Source organism: Pipra filicauda, unplaced genomic scaffold, assembly GCF_003945595.2.
Source record: "Pipra filicauda isolate LSUMZ 115617 unplaced genomic scaffold, ASM394559v2 scaffold88_size2543281_pilon, whole genome shotgun sequence".
Taxonomy (NCBI): domain Eukaryota; kingdom Metazoa; phylum Chordata; class Aves; order Passeriformes; family Pipridae; genus Pipra; species Pipra filicauda.
Window position 1 is genome coordinate 1374762 of NW_024105075.1, and position 12247 is coordinate 1387008.

Here is a 12247-nt window from a genome sequence, read left to right on the forward strand (position 1 = left end):
TAGAGCACTCTTGTGTATGACAACAAAGCCTTTCCCTCATGCCTGATTCCTTGGATCAGGGTCAGAAAGAGTTAATGTGTCTAGCTGAACGACTGATAAACGCCCACCAATAAATCATACACATGAATGGTTCTTATCTGTTCTATGATATTTTGTTCAAAGTTCATGGCTGCTCTCAGGAAAGCAAACCATCAACAAATACCAGTTAAAATGAGCTCTTTATTTAATGACAACTGTTAATGGCAAACACACTAGCATTTGGTCTCTGCTTTTATATTATTTTTAAAAAAATTCTTTTGTAATAGATGTATAAAGAGATTTTTCAATAGAATTGGAGGTTGCAATTTTATGCTACAAATTTATTTTTTTTAGGATAAATTCAAATTTCACTTAAGACATGACATCTGAGTTCCTTTTTTTGACAGCCAGCAATGTTGAGATGAATTGTACCAGGTTTTTCATGTACAGATATAAATAAAATTTCATTAAAAAGTATTATGTGAATACCAAGAAGCAAAAGTATGCCTTCTAGTAAGGAAACTGAGTTTCTTTTCCTTGGACATCCTCAACATGAGTGAAAAGTGGTCAGAACTCCTAAGTAATATTTAAATGCAGTTGATATTTTTATGATCCAACCTGTTTTCCAACTAAAAAGTAATACCATAAAATAAATGTAATAATGTTTTTGTATCATTTAAGTGGAAACATTAAATAAATTTAAGCACAGAATAAAAAAATTTTAAAATTACTTTAACAAAACCAGTTCATGATGATCAAAGTAGAGCTTAGTAGAGCTGAATTTGGCAGAGTTAACATTTAAAACTGACAAATATTTTCAACTTGTAATGTCAAAAAAGCAGAATACATTTTTCCCCAAGAGTTATGTTATCAGTATAAAAAGGAATGCAAAATACAAGTTTATTGTAACTATTAAAACCTCTGCCTTTAACAATATTTCTCTGTGAGAAAGCTCATCCCTGAAACACACACATACGTTTCCAGAACTGCATTCCCTAGTGGGTAAAGTCACAGGGATATATCCAAAACTAGAATAAACTTCTTCTATTAAGCTTGTGATAATCTCTCTGAAAACTGAATATTTTTTTTCTATATTTTTAGTAACCTTTTTTTTTTACCAATGTTATTTATATTTGGGTTTTTTTCTCGTGATTTCATTGTGAAATCTCCATTTACTTACAAGACCAAGCAGAGGATACGTAGAATGGATATCTTGCCAGGGCCAGAAGAGGGAGCTCAAATTAGTATTTTCACTTATTAGGATAAAGCAGCATGTACCTGTGTAGAATTTAACAGTAAAGGTACTTTTATAACATTAATTAGTCGCTTTGATGTATTATGCATTTAAACTAAAGTAACAGATTAGCTTGTCTGATTGGCATCTGCAGTAATGGCTGTATAGGTCAGAATTAAGGCAAATGGCTCTCTTAAATCTTTGAATTTCAGCAGTTGAGCCTTCCACTCCCATCTCATTCAGATTCCAGCTGTCTCCATCACTCACTGTGTGACCCACATGCACTCCTAAGAACTCTCTTTCCCTGTCTGAACAAAAAAGCAAGTTGCCCTGCACTAAATGCCTTCAAACTCACCTCTTTGCCGATCAGGCACATAGAGGCTTTCTCTCAGACGGGAAACAAAGCTTTGTAAGCTTCTCCCAGTTCTTGCTGTAAAGTCTCAGTACACACATAACTATCTGTAAACTCTCCAGTCCAAGAGACATCTTCAAGTATTTTTAAGGACAAACTGACTTACACCTCTCTCTTTTCAAAGGAGAATAAGTTAGCTCGGGCTCTGCTTTTATGTCCTAAGCTGCACCCTCTGCCAGTTATTCCATACCAAGTTCTTGCTGTGCTGCTTCACAGAATTAAACTACCACACAAAGTCACCAAATTTTATATTTTCCTGTCCGCTACCTTTAATACAACATATGCTGCCACAGCTGTGCATATGGACAAAGAATGCAAAAGCACATCTCCTCAGTCTGTGTTGGATTAGACATAATGAATCTGCTGGATAAATAAATTGTATCAAACACAATACAATTATTTATTTACATGTAATAAATAACAAATCCATTTACACTTAATGTTTTCAGAAGTGTAGTGTAATAGTTGTTATGGACAGTAACAGACAAGCAAATCTGGGAGAATGGTACCACCAGAGAAATCTGGGATAAAGTATACAAGCAAGATCCCTTCAAGTAGCTCATAAGTGTGGAAATGGATTTACAAGAGTACAGAATGCCACATGTAAAAAATATTTATATGATGGCAAGAACAGAGCCTAGAGAAGTGTGACAGAATAACGGTATGTTTGAATTTTATGTAAAGGAGATGAAGCCAACAGAAAAGAAAAAAAAATTAAAGGAAATATTAAAATGTCAATATTAACAGAACAAATCCCACCAAGTAAAAATCCATTAACAAGATGAGTTCAAAGGACTCTACAAATAAAGAAAATGTGTCACAGAAGTCTAAGACATATTTTTTTTGCCCTCTGACAACCTAATATTTAAACATATGGTTATTCTCTCAGACCTTAAATAACAGTTCTGCAACTCTCTAAATATGATTTTCCATTCTCAAATAAATATCTATGTAACAGTTCTGGAGATTAGAAACACATTGATTAAAGAATCAATTTTATTATAACAAGATAATTAAAAATTAATTTCAGTAAAATAACAAAACAACAGAATAAATAAATTAAAAAACAGAAGTATGCAGGTAGGCACAGAGAAAAATACTCAATGCAATCTGAGCAGTGTGCCAAATAATAAATATTTATTTGTTTATTTATTAATCTCATGGCTTCTTTGATGGCACTGGACTTTTCCCTCTCCGTTTAGCAGCTTTCTCCATTTTCAGCTGTAACAAGAAAAGACATCAACAACGGTTGAAGCACTAATTTGCAAGTCAGCTAACAATGCAATATTAAATTGCTACATCCAACCACAAATTTACCAGAGTGATACATACAGTGAAGAGAGCTACAGAGCATTATTAACCCAACCTAGCATTGCTTATGTTTGCAGCATAGGACAAAGGAGCACTTTCATAGCTCTACTGCTCCTCCCCTATTCAAACCAGGGCTGCCTTATTTCTGATAATGGCAATCTAGGTACTTATGTATTCCTCAAGGCCAGTGTGCCTCACAAATGTTCATGAGTTTATCTCTGTGTAAGGTAAAGCAGCTTTATTACAGATGTCTAACAGATACAGTTAGATGAACCAGCATGCACAAAGTCAACAAGGAATGGTGCTGAGATAGATGCTAAATCTCCGTCTCAGTGTCTCCTCACTGACCCACAAGGTCATGACTTCCTCTCGTGAGATTTTGTCTACACAGTAGGCTCTTACAGCATGGTATGATTTACCAACACATATACATTTAACTATGCCATTTTGTAATAAGACTATCAATCCAAACCAATATATCTATTGTTCTCACGTATTGTTACATTAGTGAATGAAATTAAGTTTAGAGTAATTACATAAAAAGAGTGCATGGGTTTTTGCATCTAATACTAGATATCACACTGCTAACAAAAACGCAAGAAAAAAAAATAACATGCTTTTTCCCTCTCATAAAATAATGTCAAAAGGAAGTCAAGCCTCATTCCTCATTTGGATGTCCCTACAAATGAACTCACTGCTAAGCAATCCTGTTGTTGGTCTACACAGGAGCTGATTTTAAAACATTTTTCCTTATTTGGAGGCTTGAGGTTTGTAGCTGAAATTCCTACTACCTTTTGCAAAGCAAATAAAATCCTGGGGGGGGGAAAGAAATGGAGGAATTTGGATTTGATAGTAACATGTTTTCTATTAATTGATATAATATTTTTAACATCGGACCATATTTTGTGATTATTTCCAAAATAAGGAAAGCTATTTAACATTTCACAAAGCTAGAACAGCTTTCTCTTTAACAAACACCTTGTTTCAAGCACCAAGCATAACAGCAGTTTCGATTTTAAAAGTTAATTATGCAACAAAGTTAATTCTGCCTTACAAAAGAATTCATAAACAGTCAATACACACTTCAGCTGAGATGGCGGAGCTAAGGAGCTTATGTGGGGAAAGAATTGGTATTTAAGCATGTAAGTAACCTATACCACAGGGCATTTAAATTTAAGATAGTCAGTGGGGTGGAGGAGACACCTCTAAGGGAGTGATACAGATCATCTAAGAAAGACAGACCAGATTTAGCCCAATTTATTCAGACATTCATTAAAAAAAAAAACTATGAATTTTATAAATGAGGTAGCAAACACACAGTCCTAAATGTCACAGGGGACTTGCTGTGAGTCTGCTTTGTCGTTTCTTTTTGTCACATAGTAAAATATTTCAGTTTTCTGTAATGGCAGGTTACTTAATTAAAATCTGTCCAGTTAAGGTAAATGGCATCCCACATGACTGGCCTCTGAAATCCTATAATAGCCCTTAACTGTATTTAAAACGTTATGTTAAGAAGCTAGTGCTTCCTCAGGAACAAGAGAAGTAACTATATAATACATTTATATGCTACTTAAATCACATATGTAGCATTTTAGACACCCTCTTGTGAAAGTGTATTTAAATTAGCGAAGAAATGTGGTAACTTGCCCGTTCTTGATAACGTTTTTCAAAGTAAGCCATGTCATCTTCTTCTGAAGGTTTTCCATGAGAAATTTGCCCTGTGGCACTTGAACTACCTGAAAAACAAACAAACAAACAAAACAAAAAAGCAAAACTCCTTTTTCATTAAGGATACTTGTTATTCTATTAGTTATGTTTTACATTTGGCAAAATACATGTATAATGAGAACTCACCTTTACAGGCAAGTACAAAACAAAGCAGTTGGGATCAAAGAGAAACCTCTTTAATCTAGGCTAGCAGCTATTATAAATTGTCTTGGAGAAGTTCAACAGTTAGAGTAATCGCTAAATTTTTATACTAAACAAGGGACATAAAATAGGCATAACTGATCTCTGATTCCATCTAGAAAAGACTTTCTGGCAGAAGGCAGTTTCACAGGATTATGCTGAATATATACAACCAGTTCAGATATAATGAGCTTCTCATAGGAATTAAAAATTTTAAAAACTGACCCAATGAATAGGTGACACCATTAATGGGGAAGATAACAAATGCTAGGAGAAAATCATTTCAGGTAAAAACCACATCATGAGCAGAAATAACAAGCATTAAGAAAACAGTTATTGTAAACATTTCAAGTACATGAATGCTGTATTAACTTTTCACATAACAAGGCTTCTATATTCAATGTTTAACTTTTATTTTAGCCCTTCAATCATCCTTCAATTCATTACTAAAATCATTTAATTTTATATTAAATTCTTTTTGTATAACAGTGTTATCCTACTTAAACATCACCTGCTCTCTGTGAGATGGTTTGAGCAGAACTAGAAGGCCCCTGAAATGCTTTTAGAAATGGATGATCCATGCTGGTAACAGGGGCTTCTAAAAGTTCAGCAGAAGGAGCACCTGTTAGAAAATAAGTCAAATGAAAACAATAATTAACTTCATGAGATAGATTCCTAATATACATGATGGGGTCAAAACAAGGCTACAAATTCGTATCTACAACTCTCAGTGCAGTCCCCATAAACTTGAGTTAACAAAAGCATTACAAGGATGGCTTCGAAAGAAATGGAAAGCTTTGTTTCTTTAGTTACTATGGCAATACCATAGTTTCTAAACTTCTGACAAATCCAGGAAACCAGATCAGAATTTAAAAAAGAAATAATGAATATATGGCAATTATAGATAAAACAGTATTTCAGGACAAAATGTATCCATTATTAAATGACACAAAATCACAGAATAGCAGAAGTATCAAGGCCAACTAACACGTCTGTTCTGTGAATTATCTCTGGTTTTTTAAGCTGAACAGCTATTAACCTTTGAGTTTGAAAACAAAAATGCTGGAAATATATAACCAAGAAATTCGTGGGCACTATTAGGCTAAAGGATTAACATAAATATAATGTGGAAGTATTAAGAGAAAAAGAGAAGTTACAGTTCCTTCTAAAAGATATGCTGCCTTTCAATCAGAAGCAACTGAGCTGAACACCAGAACTGTTGATAAAGAGTTATTTTATTAATTCAGTACAGGAAGTTGGACAACACGGTCACAGTGATCTCTTCACACCAAAGGAGTGCTGGAAAAAAAAAATCTATCTGCATTCCTATTCCCATTGATCCAGTTTGCCTTCAAACTTTGAAAATCTATTTTGATTTAGTACTTTTCAAAGTTACTTAGGTGGAGAACTAAAACTTCATCTCAGGTCAGCTGCACTTACCTATTCCACTGTCATCAAGTCTCATGTAGCCTTCTGCTAGGGAACTAAAACCAGTCAGTCCTCCCATAGCAGCATAAGGAACATCCTGCCCCACAGGCTTTCCTTGGGCCAAGCGCTCCTCTTTGGTTTCCACAACTGTTTCATGAGCATATGTTGGCTGACCACATGCACAAGTAAAGCAACTATGAAAGCCTGAACACTTGGAACCTAATAAAAAAAAAATGAGTGAGATGATAATGGAATTTATACCTCATTGCAGACAAAATGGTTTTCCTAAACTGATCTCGTAAAAAACTAGAGTTCCTTCACTACAAAAGCATCCAGCTATATCAAAAAATCGTATAAACATAAAGGATCACTGTGGAGATTAGATCATAAAGCCCATCCAGTCACAAGGTCTCATGCAGTTTCAAGTACCTCTGAGGATGGTGATTCCACCTCCTCAGCAGCTTGGACCAATGCTGGATCAGACATTTCTTTTCTGATATGTAACTATATTTCCTGTGTTGTAACTTGTGTCCATTGCCATTAACAACACTCCTCTCTATCCACTGACAAAAAATAAAGGGATAAGAAATCCTGACACTGGTAAGGATGACAACATGCCAGCATTTTGGCAATATTGCCTCCAGAGTTGTACAGCACATGGCAGTGTTGCATGGCCAAAAAGCTTCATATCATAATATATTATATAAATCACAATTTAAATGTCTTTTAAAATCAGCAAAATTATCTCAGTAGTAAACAGAGACTGTGGCAACAGCAAAATGGGTTCTACACAAGAGTACAGTTAGACTAACTTTCACGGGGGTTTTTAACCTCACATAGTCATAGGATGCAACTGAAATAGTTATACACGTGTCATGTGACATTCAGAAACAGAGCGGAGTGAAGTGACCTATCTGCCCTAAACTCGGGGATAAAACTGTCATCAAAGCCCTGCTGGAGCAGTGATGTGACCAAGAAATTGAGGAACTGATTTTGCAAATGTTTCATTATACAAATTACTCTGCTTTCAACTCACAGTTAATTTTGCAGAGCACCAAGAAAGATTTAAGTCTTGCGTTAAATGCTCGAGGATCATATTCTTGAGAATGTTAAAGGCTTTTTCATATAATTTTGGGCACTCCTTGGTAACAGAGCTCTGTATTCTGTGTTTGGACACAGAATGCAGTTTGTATATGATATATAAAGTGTAACAGTAGTATTTTCAATTATAATTTATCTATCACATTAGATTTATCAACACTGAACTAAACTAATACCATTACATTAAAACAACACAAGTCCAAACCAGAAGCAAGTCTTGACACTTCTCTGTGAAATCTCTGAATCCCTTAGAAGTGTCCAGTATTTTTGAGAAACACTGAAAAAAGTGCATAATATATATTATTATTGAAAACACTGTGTTCTACGGATTCAGTCGGAATTGTCCAATTGCACATTTAAGATTTTTGCATTACTTAGAGCAAATCTTGAAAGGCTGTCATATAAATATTTTATGATTTATTCTATGGGATATAATTCCCAAACAGTAAAAGCTGTTTACAGTTTTTCCTGTACAAAATAGTGACATTTTATGAAAGAAATTTAATAACAGAACTCTAGCAAAAAAAATCTTCAGCTTACATAATCTGAGATTTCAAACTACAACATCTCTATGCATTATTTATTTTATGTGGTCAATAACTACTGCTGTTTCATTACCTAAACCTCAAACAACTGAAGCAAAAAACTTCCTCTTAATCCTTTTTCAAAGCTCTTCCTTGAAACTCCATTCCCATTTACCTTTCTGGACTCACAATCTGTATGCTCAGGAACTGCTTTGTTAGAGTGCTAACAACAGTATTATTTGAGAACAGAGTGCTACTTCCTATGGAACTGAGAAAAGATACATTAACATTATATTCAACTAGGCAACAGAGGAATGGAGATCAACCCTTCTCTCTCACAAACTACCAAGTTCAGGTAGAAAAGTCATGTGCATGCAGCTGGAAGTGACAAACTGCAAATGCGGTGCTTTCATACTGCCTAACTTCAGGCATCTGTCCCCATAAGCACCTAACTAAATCATTCAGAAACTTATGCTCCTTCACAGGACTTGGGGAAGCCAAGGATCTTGTTCTAAACCCTCCTGCAAAAGGTGATGTCTTCCTTCCCACTTCTCATCCTCCTTCAAGGATCAAAATACACATCAGTGACAAGTGCAGCATATACCTAATACCCAGGGACAAATACAGATCCCTAACTTCTTGTTTCTGTTGAGTTTCCTAGCAAAGAATGATGCAAGCCCATCCATAACTTACAAGAGTTACATGGAAATCCAGGTGCTGCACTGTGCTGGTCAGCAAAGTGTTTGCATCTACAGCGGATGGGCTGGGTGCCATTCAGAGGGACATAGTGGTAGGACTGGCATGGACAACATCTCACTCTGCAAGGCACACAAATAGGACGCTCTTTGGGAAGCACTTCATAGTCTGTTCTGTGTTGTTTATACCTAAAAGAGGTAAAAATAATAACTTTCATAACTTTATTAGTATTTATCAGAAAAGTAACTGAGAGCCTTATAATTTACTTCGCAAATTTGGGTTTCAAGTATCCTTAATTATATTACTGTTAATTGTTAATTTTTAATTAAATGCATAGTATCAGCTGCTTTTACAACTATTTATCACATAAATATCACAGATCTTTATGTTTTGTTTTGATACCACTATCAGAATCAATATGATCTACAATAACTCATACCTTAAAGCTGAATTTATTGAAGACTGCAAAACCATTTTGGTTTCAAAAATTTATTGAGATTTAGATTTAAGAACAGTTCTTACTGTCTAAAACCTTATTTTCTCAACCCTCAGGCCTTAAATTAACTTGCTTATGTGGTACTGTAACGTATCTGGAAATACTTTACATTTTCCTGATTTTTAAAAAAACAGTGGTATGAAAAAAGAAAAGCTGCCTACCGGTGAGTACAAAAGCACAGTGTCTCTGGTCCCACAAGCTTACAGTCCATGCCAGTTGGTGATCTCCAGCTCACATACAACCTGTTCTGTAATCGAACTGGTAGTACTTTTCTTTTGTACTCCTCATATTCCTCAGGAGTAAAGAGCTTTCCTCCATCATCATCACCTACAATTCTGTGAGCATGTTATAAAAAGAACCATAAGGATATGAAGACAATAAAAGTAGATTTCTCCAGATATTTTTTCAAATAATATATAACAGTACTTTTGCTGTAGATGCAAAAAGAAAATCTTGTATTTCGTAATACTGTTCTAGTGATATACATTTAACAGAACTATAGCTGATCTTTAGAGACATTTTGTGAATAATGCTCTTTTGAAAAAATTGCTCTGACAGACTGAAAAACAGTCTTGTAAGACAAAAGGAAAAAATAAAGGAAACTACACAGCACTCCTTTTCATATGGCAGAAAATGCAATGAGTATCAAGGGTTGTGTAACCAGCTAGCTCTGCATCAGACTTCTTGAATGATCTCTGGCAAGTCACGTCACCCATCTACACCTAACTGTACTGCAGACTTGTTCGTATCAAGTGATTTAATCTTAGTCTAGTTTGAGAGTAACTGCAAGCAGGAAAACAAACTGCCATCAAAGTAACAAACAACACATTAGAAGTTGTCTTCTAACTTGCAAGAAGGTTATGATAGTTTCTGCAGCTAAAGTTGATGGGAGCTGTATCCCACAACTCAGACAGGCCCACTGTATTCAAATTCAAGGTCACTGAATATCTGGAACTCCTGAGCTGCATCCATATTCTGCATTTATAGAAACAATTGATAACAATAAGTAAAACCTGTAAAATACAATTAAGACTTAATTGCAACACTTAGCTATGCTGAAAGTTAGTTTATTAGTGTCTGTAAATATTTCAGTTATTATTTGTTGGGTGCCCTAAAACACACTGAATGAGTCATTCTGTGTCAAATATTCTGTGGATTTGTGCATTGCCAGTACTGTACAGCACCAGAATAAGGTGCCAACACATCGCTGTCATTTGCACATCAACCCAGCCAACGCCCACTGAATCACTGTACACCTTATGTAAGAAATACCACTGTGCCTTCCTCTCGTGTTTTATTTAACTGTTCCTAAGCTAAATTCAGATCACACTTCAGCACAATGACTGTGTTCACGTTTATTTTTGCTCAGCCTTTCGAGAGGAGTGCTGACGAGATTAGCAAAGACACACAAAGTAGTATGAGGGGTTATAGAGTGCAAAACTAGAACGCATGATGCACGGAAGACCGTGTTTTCTGAAAGCAGTACAGCTGTCAGATTATCACAGAATGGCTTGGGTTGGAGGGGACATTAAAGATCACCTAGTTCCAACCTCCCTGCTAGCCCATATGGCCTCTCACAGCACATCACACAGACACGCTGCTGGGCGGGCCTGGATGCGGTGAACGACGCGTTCCTTTGCTGCACAGCGTTTACGCCATGCCCGCACCAGGGCACACCAGCCACGGCACCTCCGGCTGCGACAGTGAACGGCGGGCGGTGGATGTGACTCAACGCAGCCGCCACAAACCCCGGAGGAGCGGCTTCGGGAGGGCGGTAGGCGAGCGCGAGCATCTCCTCAGGAGGAATCCCGGGCCGCGCGCCGGACACGGGGGATGCGGCACCGCCGCCGCCGGCACCCCGCCCCAGCGACCCCCACCGCGCCGGCCCCGGCCCCTCACCGCCGGTACTCCGCGTACTCTTCCAGGGCCTCCGCCTCCACCTGCAGCCGCTCCATGACCGGCCCAGCCGCCGTCAGGGCGCCGGGAGCGCCGGGCGCCGCCCGCGCACGGAGCGCGGCAGGCGGGAGGCAGGCGGGAGGCAGGCGGGGGGGCAGGCGGGGGGGCAGGCGGGTCGTCCTCAGCACGCACCGCACCGGTCGCTGAGAAACGCGCGTGGAACTACGGGGTCTGTGCCGTGTACACGGGCACGGCGAGCCCCGCGCCAGGATGTTTTCCCGAACGCGACTCGTTTCCCGGTGCGCAGCGCAAATTCACACACCGTATTTCCGAGTTTTATTCCAGTTTGCGCAAAGGGGGGAGCTAGGCGGTAACCCACAAAAGGCTCACTGGTCATCAAGACTTTACACTCTTTATACATTTTAACAAGGGCATCGGCATTCATTGGTTACAAGTTACATAACTTTTCTATTAATACTCAAACCCCTATTTGCTAGTTATAGGTCTCGATTCTCATGAGAATTAGTCTGCAGGGGCAGTTCTCTCCATTTGAGTCTGGGGTCCATTTTGAGTAGGTGGTCACAATCCCCCACTGCCAGAATTACCTTTCCCTGAGTTCCTGCTCAGTTCTGCTGACTTCACTCTTGGTGCCTCTTGTCCAGATGGCCCATTTATCCTGGAATTGTCTTCTCTTTTCCTTAAAACAAAGATTAGCCAAACATACAACATTCACAATGCAATTGCTTAATCATAACTGTCTAGCTACAGCTACTGACTAACAACAAAAAAAAAAATTGCAAAGTTTGATTCAAATCTTGAACGGCTCAAATCTTGAGGGGCTTGATATCAAGGACAAGGACATACATGGTGCACGCATCCCCCAGGAATGGCAGTCATCCCCCATTCCTCTCAGAATGGACACCCTCCCTGAGTGGCAGTGCTGGGGCACAGGCACATGCACATCCAGAGATGTGTGTGTGCAGATCCGCGCACCTGAGGTGCCTCAGAAAGGCATCCACAATCACGAGTGCCACCAGCCACGCAGCACCTTGTGTCCACCCAAGCCCTCACGGCACCTGCCCTGCACTCACATTGTCCTCAGCTGCTGCTGCTATTTAGACCACCCCATTCCTGGTGGGTAGGTGATGGGTATTTTTGGTTGGTTACTGATTCCCCGTCACTCTTCCATTATAAAATAAAATACATGTTCCATTACAAAATGT

At 38.1% G+C, this 12247-nt stretch overlaps 1 protein-coding gene across 2 annotated transcripts; it reads right to left on the reverse strand.

The window, feature by feature from the left end:
* Positions 1-2778: 2778 nt before the first annotated feature.
* FAM221A (family with sequence similarity 221 member A) lies at positions 2779-11148 on the reverse strand. Of its 2 annotated transcripts, none has more exons than XM_027738450.2 (7): positions 11028-11148; positions 9290-9463; positions 8630-8820; positions 6324-6530; positions 5395-5505; positions 4623-4711; positions 2779-2885 (listed from the first exon to the last, which is right to left on the reverse strand). In XM_027738450.2, exons 1-7 carry the CDS (start codon positions 11081-11083, stop codon positions 2823-2825), a joined length of 891 nt encoding a protein of 296 aa, XP_027594251.1. In that variant the 5' UTR covers positions 11084-11148; the 3' UTR covers positions 2779-2822. The 2 variants fall into 2 exon arrangements, with proteins under 2 accessions (XP_027594251.1, XP_039246890.1); XM_039390956.1 differs by lacking the exon at positions 11028-11148 and adding an exon at positions 10679-11010.
* Positions 11149-12247: the final 1099 nt, after the last annotated feature.